Source organism: Tursiops truncatus, chromosome 4 (assembly GCF_011762595.2).
Source record: "Tursiops truncatus isolate mTurTru1 chromosome 4, mTurTru1.mat.Y, whole genome shotgun sequence".
In the NCBI taxonomy this organism is placed as follows: Eukaryota; Metazoa; Chordata; class Mammalia; order Artiodactyla; family Delphinidae; genus Tursiops; species Tursiops truncatus.
In genome coordinates, this window is record NC_047037.1 from 17,006,458 (window position 1) to 17,027,671 (window position 21,214).

The 21,214-nt window shown below is 38.4% G+C and overlaps 2 protein-coding genes across 4 annotated transcripts in view; one reads left to right on the forward strand and one right to left on the reverse strand.

Moving 5' to 3' along the window:
• P2RY12 (purinergic receptor P2Y12) overlaps positions 1-18,621 on the forward strand; it is a 45,768-nt gene extending 27,147 nt beyond the window's left edge. The window contains exons 1-4 of one of the 3 annotated variants that reach the window (XM_019934358.3): positions 6,836-7,232; positions 13,651-13,848; positions 14,606-14,773; positions 16,610-18,621. In XM_019934358.3, the coding sequence (XP_019789917.1) occupies positions 16,633-17,643 (1,011 nt within the window). In that variant the 5' untranslated portion in view covers positions 6,836-7,232; positions 13,651-13,848; positions 14,606-14,773; positions 16,610-16,632 and the 3' untranslated portion in view covers positions 17,644-18,621. Of the gene's footprint in view, positions 1-6,835; positions 7,233-13,650; positions 13,849-14,605; positions 14,774-16,609 lie in introns of those variants that run through there. The other 2 variants (XM_033855317.2, XM_073803702.1) reach the window with 2 other exon arrangements.
• The window catches only part of MED12L (mediator complex subunit 12L), a 327,546-nt gene that overhangs the window by 72,190 nt on the left and 234,142 nt on the right, over positions 1-21,214 (reverse strand). The window contains exons 17-20 of the mRNA XM_019934361.3: positions 6,831-6,978; positions 2,484-2,602; positions 1,675-1,818; positions 644-807 (exon numbers count right to left, since the gene is read on the reverse strand). Of these exons, the coding sequence (XP_019789920.2) occupies positions 644-807; positions 1,675-1,818; positions 2,484-2,602; positions 6,831-6,978 (575 nt within the window). The remainder of the gene's footprint in view (positions 1-643; positions 808-1,674; positions 1,819-2,483; positions 2,603-6,830; positions 6,979-21,214) is intronic.

A 21,214-nucleotide genomic window follows, 5' to 3' on the forward strand; every position in this document is an offset into this window, starting at 1 on the left:
TTTGAGCCCAGGAGGGTTGCCTTTCTTTTAAGTATATAAAGCTCTGGAGAAAGGAGTCTGCAGTGGACAAAAAGGAGCTCAGAATAGGTTTTCTGACAGCTCATTATACTTCTCTGGTGCCAGTAGCCTCGGCCTCATTTAATGGGGGTGATGTAATTACTTCGCCCAACTCCCTAACAGTAGTAGAGAAAACCTCAGCCTACAATTCACACAAACCGAAGAAAGACTAAGAATCAAAAAAGTCATTTATTCTAGATTAACCCTGGTCAAAAATTTCCTTTAATTTATAAAAGAAATAAAATTGAAAAGGTAAATCTATAAGATGATGTACGTGCAAAGCTTATTTGGCGTTGGATTCTCCAAACAGAAACTGAAATTACATGAGCGAAGAAGCAGTCACTTATTCACCATCCATAATAAGCCAGGATGCTGGGTAGCAGAAATGACAGCAACTAGGGGGAGCGAAGTAGCCACCAGGCAGGCAGGCAGACTTTTCATGCTTTTATCTCCTTTCCGATAAACGTTTCCTGGCACAAGCATTCCTTAACTGTGTTATACCTTTCTATGAAACAAACAGTACTATTTTTGTCTTAAAACCACTATCATATTTCATCACAAATTACACATTCTAGGGTATACCAACCCTTCAAACACCTGGGCCGTCTGATCGGGATTCAGGATCAGACAACTGTGGTATCTCCTGAGAACGGCCACAATGCAGACACACAGTCCCGTTGTGTAACTTCCTGCCAGGCTGGAGGATTTCAGGAGCAGTTCGGCTTCCACAACACTCAGTTCATTCAGGAGCTACAATGGGAGAAAAGATCGAAGAAAAATGTAGCTGCCAAAACAAATAGGAAAGACGTTTATCTTTACAAACCACGGATATATTGAGTCATTCTAAAACTACTTGATCTCCTTCCTTGTCCTGCCCCAGGAACATGCACATATACAACCACAGTCTCAGCACCCCGATGAATTAACTGGTTTTTATTTTTAATACTTTATCAAATTATAGAGTTTTCCTTCTGTCTGGGCATCACGGTCAATGCAATCGAGAGGTACCCAATACTGAAACAGTTATCAAAATTTTATGGTGGTCCAAAGTTCTGGACTGGATAGTTTCAGAGAAGAACATCCCCACCTCTGACTTTTTGTCCACTTGCCCCTCCTTTTCAATAAATGGAAGTTATTTATCATCATTTTCTTATTATTAACAAAGCTAACACCTCCAATAGAATAAGTAAAAGAAACCAAGTTTTATGTCTACTCACTAGTGACATAACAAATGAACTCAAGTATGTGTATAAGAAAAATAGTGAACAAATTAATAATGTTTCATATTTTTTGCTCTTCCCTAAAATATACTCTACTATAAATAGCAAACAAACTTTCACCTTTCCCTAAGCAAAAAACAAAAGACAAACAAGAAATACCCTCAAAGCTCTCACGTTTTAAAGTGACTATTACTATATTTCAGCACAAATTATAATTATTTAGTTGAAAATTATGAACGCAGATGCAATTAAAATGCTAGTTGAAAATGCTAGCTGAGTACTGTTGACTCAGAATGTTTCAACTATTCAAAAATGCACTGGGTGGCTCATTTTAAACTGTACAATGCCTAGTAGGTTTGCCTTCTGCAAAAAGAGAGAAGCAGGATCCCTTTGACACCTGTATTGCAAAGTCAATGAGGCCATTGATATTCAGTGCTGGCTCCATGAGATCAAAGATGAGTTGAATATGGTGAGCCAATGGGAGATGGTACGATGTTCCTGATGCAAAGCTTGTGATTTGTTCCAGCACGTTGTTAGAGATCTGTGCCAAAAAAAAAAGTGAAAGTAATCGTAAGACCAACAGTCCGAATAACTTTTATTTATTAAATTACTTCAATTTTGTAGGTAAGAAACGTGAATTTATACGTGATTCTATTTAGAAGTTGAAACATACTTCTACAGAAGACAAAACCATGTACAAATGCAATAATATCCTTAAAACAACTATAATTTGAAGAAATAAGCTGAGTTGTCATTCAGATCTACGCCCAACTCTCCTAAAGGCAGAACAACAATAAACGCTAATTAATTTCCAGATGACATCCATTTGACTATCAATGGATTTGTAAAACAAAAGAGATTTGGTTTCTTCTCAATGGCATAGTAATTTTTCTTCAGTCATCAACAGATTTCTCCCTTATCGATAGCAATGTAGGACTAAAATGTAATAATATAAGTACTGCATTATAGATTATTTTATATAGTGTTGATTATTATCATATGGTAAAAATATTTCCATGATAAAAATTAATTCCTCTGAGGAAGGCAACCTGACACTTAAAATTGAACTGCTTGATAGTTTAAGACGCTTCCAAATATGTTTAAAAAATGTATTTGTGAAACAAGCAAAGCCAAAAACATATATTGCATGAAAAAGATTTTTAAGGAAATATCCCAAATGCATAATAAAACAGCTTTAATGGCTACCTGAGATGTCACTTGATGTTGATCAAAATATGAAAGGAGTTGAAGTTTTGTGAACACAGTCTCCAGTGTTGGAAATGCCTCCTGTTTGCTCTTCCTGGCTTTCTGTCCTTCATCTCCAACTAAATAAACACACAGTAGGTACATTATTTTCCATTTAATTGAAGCTCTTGACTTTAATGGATACTTTTTATTGAAGTATAACATACGAATGGAAAATTGTACAAACTTACTGAATTTCTACAAAATAAATTTATGTAATGAAACTCAAATCACAAAATCACGTACCAAAACTCCAGAAGCCCCCTCAGGTTCCCTCCAGTCACTTCTCCCTCCTCAGAGAACCAAGATCCTGACCTCTAATGGCTTGGATTAGTACTGCTCACTTTGGAACTTTATACAAATGGAATCGTATGATACGTACTTTTTACATCTGGCATCTTTCACTCAAAATTACGCTTCTGAGATTGATTCATACTGTTGAGGTAGTTTTATTTTTTTTCTAAAAATTAACAATTCTTGGGACTTCCCTGGTGGCGCAGTAGTTAAGAATCCGCCTGCCAATGCAGGGGACGCAGGTTCGATCCCTGGTCCAGGAAGATCCCACATGCCACGGAGCAACTAAGCCCGTGCACCACAACTACTGAGCTCAAAGAGTAGCCCCACTCGGCGCAACTAGAGAAAGCCCACGCACAGCAACGAAGACCCAACGCAGCCATACGTACATAAAATTATAAAAAAAAAAAACCCAAAACAATTCTCACTTATGTACTATATCTAAACTTTTGGCTATTAATGAGAAGTCCCTCTATAAACGTTTCTTACCCACTGGCTTTTAAAATACGCTATCAACAATGAATGGGGGGAAAAAAATCACCGAGGCTCACATTGATATAATAGGAAAAACTTCACTGGCATTTTCTTAGGAGATTCCCAAACAGTTTAGTATGTAAAAAAGGAAATTTACACAATTCCTAACTTTTTTAGGGGTAGAAAGGAATTAAATGTCTCCACCTTAATGGAAAAGTGCTACCTTTATCAATTTAGTATAAAGAAGTTTGAAGAAAATATCAATAAGAAATACTATAAACATTGCTTATTCCAGAGGGACTCTTGCTCTTTCATCTCTAAGGATAAGATCCAGAAATAATTAGGTCCTATTTTAAAATATTTTTAATATATGTATTTACAAACACAAATCTAAAAACAAAAAGGAAATGTTGGATTATACGATCTCCACGAAAGATCATTTCCAACACTATGATTCTAAGCAGTCAAAGGCTACTGAGAAAAAAGCCCTCTTACTCACATCATCTTATTTGGGAAAGTTTAATTTGGGGAACAGAGCTCACTTTACTGATTTTTCTATTAAAGATTCAAGAAGGATTTCACTAAACTCAAAAGGCTTTGCTAATGGCAAATGGAATGGATTTAGAAAATAACAAGAAAGGAGACTTCTCTTTCAACAATAAGCAATTGTGGTTTATAGATAGGCAAAAGACAAGCAAAAAACCCAGGCTGTTGTTTCCTAAGACAAACAAACTTAGAATTAAAAGGTGCTGAGTAACATAAGGTACAAGATTGTGTGTCACTTTTGTCAAATATCACCAAATGTAACGCAAATAATAAGAAAGGAGCTCATGAAACCTACTTGTTTTTCAGCATCTATTCTCAAAGGTACAAGTGGCATTTTGCCTTCAATACAGCTGTTTGCATGTCATGAGCATGTGTAAAATATCCAAGTTTTGAATTTTTCATTTACTAACATCATTAGTCCAAGGCTGAAAACTTACACCAATAGTCTTGGGTACCATGAGCTTTGGAAGTGAAGTTAATATATTTATTCAGTCCTTCCTGGGACCAAAACCAAGTCTGTTACCAAGAAAAGTAACAGACTGGAGGACGTGGACCCAGCACAAGAACTCACAAATACCTCTTTTTTTGGTTTGTCTATATTAATAGGCTCTGTTTACTTACACATAGCTAACTTCTCAAGACCTCTTATAAAAAAAGATGCAATTGACTCTTGGCAATTTACATTCACTTTGAGAGAAAAATTTAAGAAATTAGTGGTGGTTCTCAAAGGAATATTTTAATGACATTTACATAGATAACAGTATAGTCATAATTCATAGATTTTCATCTGTTTTATGTCAATTTGCTTTCGTAATATATATTATTGCTCTCTTGTTGCTTAATTTTGATTTTCCTTTTTTTTCTTTTTTTTTTTTTTTAAATCTCTAATCCTGGAAGTTCTGACTTTTATTGGTATGGTAAAACTTCATTAATGTTTTGAAAATTTACACCCAAAGGTGACTAGTCAATGTAAATGTAAAATGAGATTTGAACATGTTCAACTGGAAATGTCATTTCAGCTTTAGATTATAAATCTCCCCCCGCCCCCAGGCAAGGTCCGGTTGCTCTGAGAGCACTCCTAATGAGTTCCTCAAAATCATGTTTTTATGTGTAGCCAGAAATCAAACACATGCTAAGACAACTTCTGTTTTCCTGCCTCACCAGCCTCTTTATCAGAAGGCAGCTCACCACATCCCAAATTAACAAACGTATTTCTGGTTGAGGAGTTTTATCTAAAACGTGGGAAAGACAAAAATCCCCACAGAAGATGACCCTCTCCTCAGGGGTACATCTAGTACTGTACCAGATACCTCAAAAATGAGCGTGGAACAACAATGATTTTCTCCTGGTGAGTTCACGAGCAAGAACTGCCTATTTAAGAGACTGGTACAAAGATAGGACAGACAATAGTCTAGCATTTTAAAAAACTTCATAAAGGAAGGAAGTAGACTCAGCAGAAAAGGATACCGTGTTGCTTCCTTCCCCGTGCCACCCCTCTCAGCGTCCCCAAACCAAACATTCCACAGGACCTGAAAAGACTCTCTAAAAGTAATTTAGGCAAAAGCCCATATTACTGACCCTTCTAAAGGACACAGTGTCCATCCCATTCCCAAATATGCAAAAAGTAGCTTCAAATATACTTTGCTAGCTAGTTGCAGGGCTTTGGGATTCAGCCCATTTCCTCTTTTCTCTAACAGAGAAAACAGCAAAACAACAGATCAACAGTTTTTTTAGAGCAGTTCTTTACCCCTCCCCAATCTCAATAATGACAACAGTGTTTCATTTCCCTTCCACAACCTCATGGCGCCTGTGTAGCACTAACTCTTTAAGAGGCCACAGAAGTGAGTTAGGGAATGTGATGCAAATAACACGAAGGTAGCCTTCCCACTGTGTTCTAAGACATCAGGCACCCAAAACACACATTCAGACTAAAAACACTTCGCCCTGCCCTCGTACCTTGTTTCTGCACCTGCACCCTTACTGATGGAGAGGAAAGAGAGCTATTTGCAATAGTTATATCTGTCCTTTTCTGTGGGAAAGATCTAGTGTGGGCAAGCTCTAGTAATTCATCCAGTTAAAGTCCTAAAGACTGGTCCCCTGTGGAGAGGTTCGTAAAACAGTATTTATTTTGTACTGAACAAGACAGCAGGGTTCCTAGAGGTGGTTTATGCCCTGTGTAGGAAGCGTGCTGTTCGCACAGAGAAAATCCAAACTTTTTTTCCCCATTATATTATTTAAGTAACAGAGAGATAAATACCAGTGGTGGTAGTGGAGTATACATAATGATAGCATACTTTAAATCGTATGACTGTCTAATAAAATAAAGAAACTTTGAAGAGTAATTAGGCAAACGTGACGTGGATAATTACAAAGTTCCAATTATGTTATATGGTGACATAATACAAAGGCATAACTTCACTGTAAGAGCTGTGTAAAAAGCTTGGTGACAGAGCATCCCAAGTAAAGGCATTATGGAGTAAAGACCCAGTTTTCTTTTTACTTGAAATCGTTTGGAGACGTGGGTAGCCTCCCCTACCTACTGCAATTATTCTTCTGAATAACGTAAGAAAAGATCGGCCACTACTATGCCATGATTTTTAATCATCATGTAAACATGAGTACCCAGAGCCAACTATAAGCTTGAAAAAGGATGGAACTGGGGGAATGGACCTCTTCCAGCCTAAGGGTTTTCCAACTCATTCTTCAATACTTTATGTATGACTGCTGTGGAAAATTTGGGAAATACGAAAAGAAGAGGAGCAAATGAAATCACCTCTATCTATCTATCTAGAGAAGGTGCTATTTTCATGCAAGCATTACTATAAATGGGACCAAGGCCTTAAAATTTCAATGTGCTTATTCATATTTCAACGTGACAGTCATTCGGGGGAGGAAACCCCCTGCTGACAGTGCCATGTACGACTGTGATAAAGACCGTGCTGAGGGGAAGACAAACGACAGCACAATGGGGGCAAACGCATTAGGGCTCTTTACCCCCGGTCTCTGTGGTGCTCTTCTTATTTAGGATTTTCAAAATATCTTTGGTAATTTTCTTCAACTGATGCCTCGCTTCTTCACGCTCTTTGCCCACTCCATAAAGAAGGATTGTGCGCTGGTTATACTCATGACTTGAAGATTCATCCTGAAAAACAGAAAATGCATTCTGAAACCCCTGTTTAAAGGATGGGGTTCGTGGACATGATATGCGCTGACCACAGCAGCTCCATGCTGGCTCGTGCGGTGGTGGCATCCCGCCCACCTTTCAATTCACCTCAACCTCCACTGGCAACACCCTTGTTTTTCCAGTTTGGAACTTGCTAAAGTAAAAAAAAAAAAAAAAGTGCCAACTGACCTGAAGTCTTAATAGAAGCAGTTGATGTGGGCGTACCTTACAGAGTAAGTTTTGACTCTTGATTGTTTAAAATTTAACATGGTATTAATTTCACATCCTATTACATACTATCTAGTTTAAATTTTTCCTTATGGAAAATGTTATTTCTTAGCAAGCTCAGTTTTCTACATGCATTAAACATCATTAAACATTTTATATTTAGAAAAAAGAGGATCCTCAAGTACTTTTATTACAAAAAAAATTCCATTTACTTCCAATATGACTGTGTGAGACACATGTGTATTTCTTTCCAAATGGAAAACGACAGACAGCATGGGTCTCATTAGGTGTGAGGAAAATAGCTGGAAATGCAAACACGTTCTGACACTACCTTCCTCTTCTGGACCACCTTCCCACACCTGCCCCACAGACACAGTGAATTCAAGCACTATTTTTCTCACAAGGGAAAGGAAATTACTTAGTCACACCATCACAAAAACAAACACACCGCTAAACACATTCTTTAGCCAGAGTTAAAGAGTCCAGGATGTGTCCTCTCTTATGCCTGGTTTTGAATTTTTCTATCTAAATTTCTCTCTTGGATCCTATACTCTTCCATTTTCTTAGTGAAATTCCTAGCTCTACGTTTCAGTTCATCTCCTTTTCTTACCATTTGTACATGTTTGCCCATGCGAGGTACTTACTCTCCCTAACAGTATCTATCCCTAAGGAGCTCACGTGCGAAAAGTTTTGTCCCAGGGAAAACAAACTGCACTGTGTGCACGTAAATTAGTAATGGCTGCAAAAAAGAGCAAAGTCCTTGTGACCTGGAGAACGACAATGTTCAATTTGGAGTACTCCACGTGTGTACTCTGCACAAAGTAGCATTTTGCTTCTTTAGCCTTGAAGTAAGAGCCTGTTTCTTCTCAGTTTCTGTCACTGTTCTCTCAGTCTCTTTTTGTCATGCTGTCTTTCTCTCTCCTGCCCGCATTCAAAGCACCACTTCTTGCACCGGTTCCTTTTTTTTTTATAACATTCTATCAGAAATATACATTTGCATACTCTGCCAATCTATCTTGCTACCAAGTCCCCCGATAATTAATATTTCAGGTTGTTCAAACCGAGTAAGTCTTTTCTAGAAGCTGTTATTTAATAACTTGAGTTTCAAAATCTCCTCCGAAGTTTCAAAAGGCAGACCTAACCACAGGACAAAGTTGACATAGGTAGTGATTGCTATATCTCAGTGACCTGAGCTACTTTGTCAATCTCCAATTTTTGTTGTCATCACACAGTATTACTGATATACTTCCTGGTGGGGTGTGTACATATAGGCAAGCCCTATAAAGGGGACAGAAGGGCGATGAGGAAACTGCACAAAACTCAGATGTCAGTCATGTGCCCTGTCATGTCATGTGACATGTGATTGTTTTCAGTTAAGGCACCTGTCAAATGGTTCTAATGTAAACCTGTTGTGTGAGGGGTGATGGAAAGATGTTAGCAACAGCTGTTTATAGAGTACCTACCTACAGCAAGACAAGATACTAGGAACTCTGAGAAAATGCAAGGATGAATGTTCCCTGATTTAAGGAGTACAGCTTCAGTATCATAGAGATAGCACCTGCAGCGCTCGAACCCCAAACAGGGATGGTGACGGAAGGTATCCTGGAAAGACCCATGTGTTCTATGAACACGGGGTACTGTGGCTTCATATTGGCCCAATAACAACCCGAGCTCAGGGTAAGAGAGAGCTGTGCCTGCGTCCAGGGTGTGTCACCTGCCAACGCCATGGCCCAAGATAATGAGCCTTTTTGAGCCTCAGATTCTTCCTCTGAAAAACGGTTAACACTACATACCTTATAAGGTTTTGGTGAGAGTGGGGATCTGTCTGTAAAATGCTTAGTGGCATATCAGACACAGCACCCCCTGCTGTCCATTGATATTACTGCACCTCCACGCCTGCCCTGCAGGCACCCCACAGCCACGCTGTGCTGCATTGCTCAACATTTCCCGAAGGTGCCGGGCACTTCCTTCCTTTGCTGGTCTCCTCCCGCCACCTGAAATACTCTCAACAGCCTCAAGTGCACGTGTGGAAATGCTATGCATGATGACAGCGTCAGGTCCCTCCGTCAACTCACTTTAGCGAAAGCCCTCACTGCAGAGGGAGGTGTGCGGACAAGCGACTTTGGAGCATTTATCGCTGTGTAATTCACCTATTTTCTAGGTATCTGTTTAATGTCTGTCTTCCTCACTAGACCATTCACATTTATATTTTCCTTAATGGCACTGACTAGGCACTTAATATTTGTTGAATGCATGAAATAATGAGTAAACAAGTGGATTAATGAAGAAACATGTGACTAAAAGAATAGGGCAGGGATGAAGAAAAAAAAAAACTAGTTTAGTAGGAAACTTAACCTGATAACTAAGTGTTTAAAAAAACTGAAGAGGAAAAATGAAAGGCAGAGAGAAGTTTAGACCAAAAAAGTCTGTAGGGTGTAAACTAGGTCTTAGTGGTGGGAATAAAAAATAAGAAGCAAAATCAAGAGGTATCTGAGGAAGTTAGGAAAGGATCAGGCATCTGAGTGAATGTGCATCTCACTGGATTTCAAGACGGACTCACTAGATACAATTTGTTGGGGTCCGGGCGGGGACGGGGAAGGAGTAGGTTATAAGGGGGGAGCTCATAAATTCACCGTTAGGTGAGAGGAATTCAAGGGGTAGGTGGAAATGTATTACAAATGTCTAGTAGGTGGTTTGACGGCAGGTCTAATGCAGAAGTGACAGCTTACGGATAAGAGCACTATGTAACTGGAAGGCATTCAAAACCTCCATGTTCTCTTTGGGCAGGGGTTGGGAGGGAAAACAGCTGCAATAGTGAAGGGGATAAATAAACCATCAAATGATGGACACACACTCTCCATAGTTAATAAATAAGCAGACAAGTCAAGGTCACAAAAGCGAGGGAAGGGACAGTTAGCAACAGGGGTCATCAACAGTGTTGAATACAGTTAAGAAATCACAATGGGGCTTCCCTGGTGGCGCAGTGGTTGAGAGTCCGCCTGCCGATGCAGGGGACACGGGTTCGTGTCCCGGTCCGGGAAGATCCCACATGCCGCGGAGCGGCTGGGCCCGTGAGCCATGGCCGCTGAGCCTGCACGTCCGGAGCCTGTGCTCCGCAACGGGAGAGGCCACAACAGTGAGAGGCTTGTGTACCGCAAAAACAAAAAACAAAAAAAAACCAAACACACAAAAAAAGAAAACCGCATGTGTGAACCTCAAAAGAGAAGTTTCTCTAGAGTGGTAGGGGCAGAAGGTAGGAAACAGGAGGTTTAAGTAAGAGCAGATGGTGAAATGGTGAAGGTGTGGGAAGTAAACCACACTTACTAGTAGTTGGGTATAAAGAACAATGGCTTGAGAGAAAAGTGATCATTGTATTAGGATAACCAATGACAAACTGGTTTCAAAGCTATGCTTCAAATGAGTCTCCATAAAGGAAATCCGGACTGGAGGGCAGATAACTGACAAAGGAGATGGGTAACAGTGACCTCTTGTCTGGATTAACTTCAAAAGACCAGGACATCTTTCCACTTAACCACAGACAAAAAAGAAAATTGGTGAAAATACAGGGAAATCTGGAGGTGAAGAAGTGAGGAACTTGAAGATGCTTGTATTAGTTCATTGGCTCTGTTATGTTCAGGGAATTGGGCCAGAAGCAAAGCAAAGCCATGAGGTGAGAGTAAGGGGATGGAATTAAAAAGCAAGAGAAGCCTGCAGTTAGCTGGGCGGGGTGGTGGGGGGAACCACCGGTCAACCTCCATATGGGGCATGACGACTGTGTTTCTGACAGTTAACATTTTTCAGGGAAACCGTGAGAGCCGTTACTCGTCTTCAAAGAGGAAAGGCAAACACGTTTTCAAAGCAACTCTTTTTCAATAGCCTACAAGATTGGTTTACATCAATTTTTTGTGCATGTAGAAAATGCACAAGTCTTTAAATAGCAACTTATACATGAGAATAAGGTCAATCTCAGAAAATGGACCAAATGTATCCAAAGGTATCAATGAGTTCTCCTCTTTAAACTAGGTATTAAAACACCCTCAAGTTGCATAGTTGTAAAGATCAGTACCAAAGAATTATTCTCTTGTTGATACCCTGAAGGACACGTTTGTGGGGTGGAGAAAGAATCCATAGGAGAGTCCGTGGAAGTCTAGCTAACCCCTTTCACGCTAGCCCCCTGCTGTCCTTGGGCTAAACAGGTCACCCCCCACCCCGAGTTCTGAACATCTCATCCTCCAGATCAATCACTTTCTTTCTTCAGATAATATCTCACACTCACACTTAATCGATCTTTTAAAAACTTAGGAGGATGCACATCCAAAAACTCTGGAAGGATTGTTGTACCACAGAAATTAAAAGATGTCTCTTGAGCCAGATGTCCTGAAAAGGGAAAACTTGGAGTTAACTGAAGGCTGATATTAGTCATCTTCATTTCTTTAAAATGAGTGATTAGAAATGTTGCCAAAACGTGTGTGTGTGTTCACAAGGATGCCATAATGGTGGTGAGATTATCAGAGCCATGTACTCTCCTTTCCCCTCCAATCATTATTTCTTTCAGCTGAAGCTTTCAATGTACCACGTTATTCTGTTTAGAATAAAATAAATTCAAATCAGTGTTACAGCAGTAATAAGCCTTGGGCTGGTGGGGGGCGGGGGGAGATGGGCGTGCACACTGTGGAGAGGCTGTGTGAAAGGAACAAGGAGATCAGTAGCTTCTCAGTATAAATACACCTGGCCTGGAGTAACTCTTTCTAATTCAAGAAAATCGGAGACTCCTTTACTTAGATTTGTGAAGGAAAGCTTTGTTCAAAAATAGCTTATAGTCCCCAGTGTGGCCAAAATGAGGCCTTTATCCAACGAACTCAGAGCATCCTAGGAGCGTAACGGCCGTCAAGCAGTTTAACGGTCTAGTCCTCTACTTTCAAGCGGAACACTCAAGACAAGGCTGACAAATAACCGCATCACCAGAGGTAGTATTCTTTTCTTGCTAAATACCGCAATGCCCAAGACTCCTTGCTTTTGGAATTTATCTTATAGCTAACCTGAATTTGTACGCGCTAACAGGTAAAGCCAAGCTAGATGACGTAAGAAGTGCCTTAGAATGCATGTGCTCCATCCAAACCTTCACTAATGTCAAAATGACTGCATCTCAAAACTGTAAGATGTTGGAACTAAAACAGCCTAAGAGCTCATCCAGTGGCTTAATTACCTCTCCATTCCTTCTGTCCCAACCCGGTTTCACAAGGACCACAGGGTCCTTCCATTTCAGGGCATGGCCCTCTCTGTTCACAGTAATCCTATTTGAAGCAAATACATATTTTCAGATAAACAGACTTGATAAAATAAAGAAACCAATTAAACCACTTGCATGTAAAAATTCTAGGGTATATAGAATTACTTCACTTTTCCAGTCATCCTCCACTGAGTAAATACTATTAGAGAAGGTTTACAGATAGGTGTGGTTGTGAGTTAAAATCAGAGGAAAGAGAAAGTTAATTTAGATCAAGAACTGGAGCCTTTCATTTACCCCTCAAATCCCTAGTCATAGCCCTTTAGGAATCTGGAAATATAAATTCTCCATAAAGTAGCATGAATTAGTGTTCCTTTAGCATGGCATATTAATTTGCTGAAAATAGTCATGATTTTTCTTTTTTTTTTCCAAAAGCCTTGTTTCATCCAAAGGTCTTAGAAACACCTCACAAACTTCCTTTAAAGTTGACAATCTGGTGTGAAGGCAAGCATGACTCCTATCTTCTTAAAAGTGTAGCCATTCCATTCATGGCATTGACCTCTTACCGTTGGGCCTCAATGTAGGGGTGGGGCATGTAGGGAGGGGTTGTGGAGACAGTGAGATGGGGAAGATTTTTGTACACAGTGGTCACAGATGCAGGCTCTGGAATCAGACAGTATGAGTTGAACAGGATCTCTAACTTCGCTGCTCTGCTCCTTAGTTTCCATCACCCAGAGAATAGAAACAAGATGATTATCTACTTCACAGAACAGTTGAGATCATAAAATGTTAGTTAATTTGTGACAACATAAGAAATCAAAAGTTGGCTGTTACTATTCTGAAGTGTATGTAGCATAAAAGGTTTTTCAGAAAGTATGCTGTCTCTCTAAACCAACAAATAAGTTAATCTTCTAAAAGTATAGCATCAAAGTGACACCTCTAGATGACTAACAGATGGGGATCATCACGTGACTGACATTTCCAACTGAAATTACCCAAATTCATAGCTTGATTTCAAATCCATAATGCCAACAAAATTCTCAGGTAGTTTAAGTCAGTGGTCTTCAACCTTGAGTGTGTATGAGCACCACTTGGAAGGCTCATGTGAAACCACAGGTGAGGGGTGCATTCCTGAGTTTCTGATCCACTGGGGCTAGGTTGGTGCCCAAGAAAGTGCATTTCTCCTGATTCCCCAGGTGACGCTGAGCTGCTGTTCTGTACTTTGAAAACCATCCTTGAAGATTACCTAACCTACACAGAGACAGACACACTCAAAACTCAGAAGAAAGAAATAACCAAAACATATGTTCACAGCAAAGACACCTACCCAAGTGGATCTGCTGGTAACAGAAGGACACTACAGTTGGAAATATCATACGAGTGTGTACACATGCGTGAGTGCCCACAATATTTACATAAAGGTAGTAGTGATTCCACAGTCCCTTCATTTAATGATATATTTCCCCAAAAAAACAAAAGCAAAGTCAAAAGAAAAGTAATAATAATTTGTTTATATTTAAATTCTACTCAAGAAAAGCATGAAAGACACTATATAATAAGCCTGGCAATGGATACAACTGTTTCTCTTTCTTAATGTAATTTTAGAATCTTAAAATTTATAATGGGGGGAAACTGTGTCGCCTACAAAGAGTTGCTCAAACACAGATTTAAAATACTGACATTATTAACCAGGAAAAAAACAAAGAGCAAGAAACCTAACATCCCTAACGAGCACACATTAAGAGTTAAAATGTGATTACTTGTCAAAAGGCAATATATCACCCAGTGTTGAGCACATGTGTTTCCAGGTAAATGAACATCTGAGAAAGCAAGTTTGCAACCTTCTCCAGGAAGCAGACGTTGACAGGCTTGATCTCCACTTGGATTTATCATTTTCATGGGAAATAACCCAAAGAACTCACAAAGCATCAACTCTATGGCAGGTTTCAGTAAAAAGCCACAAGATTTTAAATTGCTTTTTAAAAGATGACTTCTCACCCACGCTGCCCCATATTTCCCAAGGAAATAAAAGCAGAAGTCCTAAAAGCAGCCAGACAGAAACACAGCGTCTGCATAGCTTTGAGTCCACGGTGTCTGAAGGTAATTTCTGATTGTGAAGTCTTCTTCCTCTCTCCCTCTATTTCTCTCCAGAACACTCCAGACCTTACTGATGAAAGCTCAGAAGACTGTCTATCATAAAGAGTGTAAACAGCTAAACTAAGACATTAAAAGGAAAATAACCAGATGCCACTCTGCAGGTTTTATTAACTACCACATACTGGATACATTCAAATCCTTCAGAATCAACAGAGTAACCAGGTAACTTTATCTCTAGAAGTATTTGACAAGTATATGTATTTGCACTATGATGTGTGTGTGAGTTTTTTCAAGTTTTCTTAAAGTTGGAAAACTTTAATAGCAATATCATTGCAGGTACTTATATGGAATATAAATTAAAATACAAGCTGCATTAACGATGTTAGAGATAACCATTAACTTCTTCACTAAAAAAAAAAAAAAATTTACACAGAACATGGAAATAAAATTCAAATGGTCTTACTTATTTTACCTTGAGTGTAAAATGAAATTTAATATAGATAGAGGGAGCTGAAATTCTCAATACCAAGAATACTTATTAAATAAGTTACAGTCTACGCAAAATGAGCATTCCCAAAGTAGAATTTCCAAAACCATCAGGGCATAAACAAAGGCAAGTAGCAGTAGCAAGGAAGGTTAAATCAGTGATCTTGTGTCAAATACTAGGGTTTATTTAGGTTTGTTTGTTTGTTTGATTTTTTAAGTTAAACAGGTGAGGAGGTATTGAAAATTGAAGCCATATTGTGACATGAATCTTCACTTGTTCTACTTTCAGTAATTAAAGGATGGAAAAAAGAATTCCACTGACATTTGGGGGAACTTAGCGCTGCCTTTGCTATATTTAAATCTTTTAAATGGAAGGATTTTTTTTTAATTTAGATATTTGTACTCTAACATTACCATGTCATATTTAGGAATAACACTTTACATAGAATCAATTCCATTTGTTTTTGATGAATTAAAATTTTACAAATTTCATTTTAAATTTCAAAACTTAGATGCCAAATAATGTATTCAAGTCAAGTGTTAATTTCCTTTATAGCTGCCTGTTGTGGTATAACAACCTATGGAACCAGACAAGGACATGATTTTGGTATTTTATTTTAATCATATACACTCTATAAATCTAGAAAGTATGCCCAGGCTGTTTTGAGGAATGCCATCTGATGACTACATACAGAAGCCATTTCCTTATTTTTTTAGCATTTAAAAATTTGCACTGAATGATATTCAAGAAAACATATGTAAAACCTTAAAATTTACTGAGCGAAGTTGGAAAAGAGATACATATGGGTTAAAATATTTGGAGCTAAAGAATAGTCTCTATGAGGCTGATTTTCGAACGGATGACTGAGCAATAGAGAAGCAGAAATACCTTCCAATTATAAAAGAAAAAAAATGTTTTCTGCTTTTTATTTATTTAACAACAATTTTTCCACAAGTGATGTTATACCAATTTCTTTTCACTTTTTACTTTTAAAATTCTACTCAGCAATTATCGGTCATTTCTCCTTAGAACCCTTTGAAGGTACTAGAGGAAAATGAAGTCCAGGAACAAGGATGGTGTAGGAAAAGTGACTGTGAATAGAAACAAAAAAGTTAGAAGTCGTGGAAATGAAGCTGCAGAAGAACAAAGCACAGCCCGAGTATTTCTCTTCTAGTTTTTATGTATGTGCACTTTTGCCTAAGATCGATAAATGTCCTATAAGAGGCAAAAATTCAAAAAACAAGAAACACAAAGTAGCCACACCTTCACACAATGTTCTTCAGGCTATTTTATTTTGCTACAGATAAAATATTTGTCACCATGAAATATTTTGAGATTTAATTTTCTGTGTTCTTACTGTCCCAGTGAAGCTCAGACACCTCAATTTTTCTGTGTTCTTACTAACTCCGACCCAGTGGGGATCAGACACCTCAACTTTTCTGTGTTCTTACTAACTCCGACCCAGTGGGGATCAGACACCTCAATTTTTGTCCAAAAATGTTACCCCCCGAGATGAGAGTGAAATCAAAGATCTGGGACTGAAAATCATCACGCCCTCTGTCCCCCTCTAGGTAGCCAAGCAGAAACACAAGCCATGGACAACCTCACCACTGCGGCTGGGAATGGCAGCCTGTGCACCCGAGATTACAAAATCACCCAGGTCCTCTTCCCGCTCTTCTACACCGTGCTGTTTTTCGTTGGACTCATCACAAACAGCCTGGCAATGAGGATTTTCTTTCAAATCCACAGTAAATCCAACTTTATTATTTTCCTTAAGAACACAGTCATTTCTGATCTTCTCATGATTCTGACTTTTCCATTCAAAATCCTCAGCGATGCCAAACTGGGAACAGGACCGCTGAGAGCCTTTGTGTGCCAAGTGACCTCCGTTGTATTTTATTTCACGATGTATATCAGTATCTCATTCCTAGGACTGATAACTATCGATCGCTACCAGAAGACCACCAGGCCATTTAAAACATCCAACCCCAACAATCTCCTGGGGGCTAAGATTCTCTCTGTCGTCATCTGGGCATTCATGTTCTTACTCTCCTTGCCTAACATGATTCTGACCAACAGGAGGCCCAGTGACAAGAATGTGAAGAAATGCTCATTCCTGAAATCAGAGTTTGGTCTGGTCTGGCATGAAATAGTCAATTACATCTGTCAAGTCATTTTCTGGATTAATTTTCTAATTGTCATTGTATGCTACACGCTCATTACAAAAGAACTGTACAAGTCATACGTGAGAACAAGGGGCGTCGGCAAAGTCCCCAAGAAAAAGGTAAACATCAAAGTTTTCATTATCATTGCTGTATTTTTTATTTGTTTCGTTCCTTTCCATTTTGCCCGAATTCCCTACACCCTGAGTCAAACCCGGGATGTCTTTGACTGCTCTGCTGAGAATACTCTGTTCTACGTCAAAGAGAGCACTCTCTGGTTAACTTCCTTAAACGCGTGCCTGGATCCATTCATCTACTTTTTCCTTTGCAAATCCTTCAAAAATTCCTTGATGAGTATGCTGAGATGCTCCAATTCTGCATCCCATAAAAACAGGAAAAAAGGACAGGATGGTGGTGACCCAAGTGAAGAGACCCCAATGTAAACAAACTGAGGTAGTACTTCAGTCTATTAGTGTTTGGAACTCCAAACAGGCAAGCACTATGTGAAAATATTAATACTGACTAAGAAGTAGCTGAGTTAGTCATGATGACTCTTGAAACAAGTAACAGAGGGTGACAAAAGCAATTTTCTTTTACTTGTCCGGTACTGAAAGCAATCTTAAAATGCAGAAAAGTAACTGAACATGTAGCTGTGCAGCAAAACAAACTGCACCCAGTCACCATGCCACATGCAAAACTACACAGAAGTCAGACGTGTGGAGTTTTGGCAAAATGGGTAAACATATAATAACATTTACGGTAATTTTTAAAATATATTACTGATCACAATGCTATTATCAACTTATTGTAATCAACTAAGAATGATAAATCTGATAAAATCTTCTGACCAAATATTATACTTATACACTTATATATGTATATATACTTAAACGTACTTACATATGTATATATATCACAGTCCCTTAACCAAATGCTGACCTATTGTGATACTCATAAGTAACTGGGACATGCAAAGAACAGTAACTACTAACTTTTAATTATAAGTAAAAACTTAAGGGATTTAAACTAATTGAAATGGTAATTGATGAGACTAAATTTTTTTTCATTAAGTAGAGGTTTTAAAACTACCTTCTCAAGAAAAAGAGCAAAAATAGGAAAGCTATTAAAATAGTTGCCTTATGACATTCTAATACCAAAAACTTATGAATATATCCTTAACACCAGAGAAACCAGTTTGCTACTACTTTGACAACTTCAGTAAATACAATACCATCATCGATACTTATCTTTATTAACTAGCTTCTAGAAACTGCCTGCGAGTTGGGTTAATGAACATTTCCCTTATGAGAAAAACAAGTTAAACATGATTATGCAGTTGAACAGTATAACTATTAGCAGGAAAGTGATGAAAATGTCTGGAATTACCTGTTTGTGTAGATAATAAAAAAATTACATTAAACTCTAAAACATACTTTGTGGGAATTTCTTTGTTCAAAGACACTAGATACTATGACTCATCTTTCATATACGCCTACATCAAACCCCTTTAAGAAACGACAGCTGCCAACACAATCCGTTTTATTGCACACTATTGGGCAAAATCTCTTCTGAAGGTGACGTCTCACATCCATTAGTTCATACGTAAATGAAAAAATAGGTCAAACTTATAATGTAGTCTGATTTCCCCACAAGCCACATTATTTTTTATTATAAAAAAAGTACGTAACACACTTGGAAGTGGACACGATTCATCTCAGTTATTTAGGCTCCTCAGAGGTGATTCCCAAATACAAGGTATAGAAACCGATATCTAAATATAATGTGAGAAGAAATAAAAACGGTGAGTTGTAGGAAAAGGAAGTTCACTGAACTCCAATAATAATCTATTTTATTCTGCTGAGTTAAATTTCAGTACGTAGTTGAACTCATTTAACTCCCTAGATGGTAGCTGTTCTCCAGCGGCCACATTTCCTTCTCTGGCACTTCTGCGAGCAAGCACTGGATGTCAGTGGAGATGCATAGTCGACCTGCGGCTGGGCAAAGGCAGTAGCCATTTCTGCCAGATAACCAATGCAATTCACTCTCATGTCACATGAGTAAGCACATTCTGTAAGAATACCAGGATATTTGAGCTGGAAGAGAAACTAAGGATCAACTAACCGGACCATCTTACTTTATATGGGAAAAGTGAAGGGCAGGTTTACTCCTCAATCCAGTCAAGTCAGGGGTAGAGAGTGGATGAAAGCTGGCCACCTCACGGTGCCAGGATCACATGAGGTGTCGGGAAACTACAGGATGGGCAGAGATTTCCTGAACAATCTTTCATTTTGGATTAAACTCATTCACTGAGATGACAATTTCCACAAGAGAAAGACAAAAAAAAAGCAAAACAGAAAAGCTAATGGTATTACAGTACTTTTGTGGAAAAGAAATTGTAAAATGTTTGGAATTATCTATGTTTTTATATATAACGTGAAACATTTACATTAAACTCTAAATCACACTTTGTTGATACTTCTATATCAAACATCAAACTGATCCCATTCAAGACAGACTGAGAGATCAGTATTTATGGAGCACTCATTATACACAGAAAATGTCACTATCTCTAGCTTTAATAACTTTAATATACACACTACATGTCACATTTCACAATAACTTCGAGAGACAGAGAGAGAGAGAGAGAGAGAGAGAGAGAGAGAGAGAGAAAGAGAGACGGAGAGAGGGAGATGCCAAATTTTGTAGACTCAGGTTCAGAAGATGAGACAAACAAAGTGTAGTCTTGCCCATAGCCTTAGTGGCTAACAAGTCCTAAGGATGCTGGTTATTGGAAGTTTCTCTCAGTGGTTTCTTATATAAACAGTCATAGGCAGCCGTGACAAACTCTAGCCTACAAGCCAAATCTAGCCTAGCACCTGTTTTGTACAGCCTGTGACTTAAGAATGGTTTTTCCATTTTCAAATGTTTTCAGGAGGAAGAATAAAACTTTACGTTGCATTAAAGTATGAAATTCAAGTTTTTGTGTCCATAAGGTTTTATTAGCACACAGGCCACACCCACTCAGGTTTTATCTATGGCTGGTTTCCTGCTACAACAACAGGGTTGAATAGTTGTGACAGGCTGCAGGGTCACAAAACCTAAATATTTACTAACTGGCTGTTTAGAAGATTGACAGCCCCTGGACTAGAACTCTAAAAACAGGGAGACAAGCCCTATGCAGAGAAAGAACCCCCTCTTCATGCCTCTCGATGTTTCAGCAGTTTTGCACTGAAAACACCTACAGGTTCCTACGGCTGACCTAGATGATACGGTAACACCCAAAGTGGGAACTGGGATTACAATGAGGCTGGTGGGAACTAAATATATGCAAGTATACTTGCAAGCTGATAAGTAAAGAGAAACAGCCTGACTTTTTTTTAGAAAATGGGAAAAGGGCAAGAAAAAAATCAATTTCCAGGAGAAATACAAATAGGCAATGAAAATATGAAAAGATAGATACCCTCACTAATAAATAAATTTATATTTACATGACACGGCTTTTTTCACCTGTAAGTTTAGAACTGATTTAAAAGATTTTTAGTAATAGTGCTGGATAATCCTACTTGGTGAGACTATAAATGGGTACAGTCTTTCTGGAAAGCTTTTTGAAAATATTCAACATTGCAATGCACAGCTTTTGACCCAGTAATCCCACTTCTAGGAAACTTCCTATAAATATATGTTGGAACAAAATACAAAAATACATGGAGAGGTATTTGCTCTACAGCATGTTTTCAACAGAGGAAAAATGGGGAAAAAAGAAAATCTAAACGTCCATCAGTAACAGCTTAACTAAACTATGGTACCTTTATATAGTGTAACTTTTTTAAAAAAAAACTTGTTAGCAAATCTTCATGTACTAACATGGAACGAAACAAAGAGCTAATATGTCAATACATAAATATATACATATATATTTGCACACACACTGGTAGGTATATGTAAAGGGAATTAACTTTCACTTTCTACTACATATGTCTATATTTGAATTCTTTACACTGGTTTTCCTTTTAT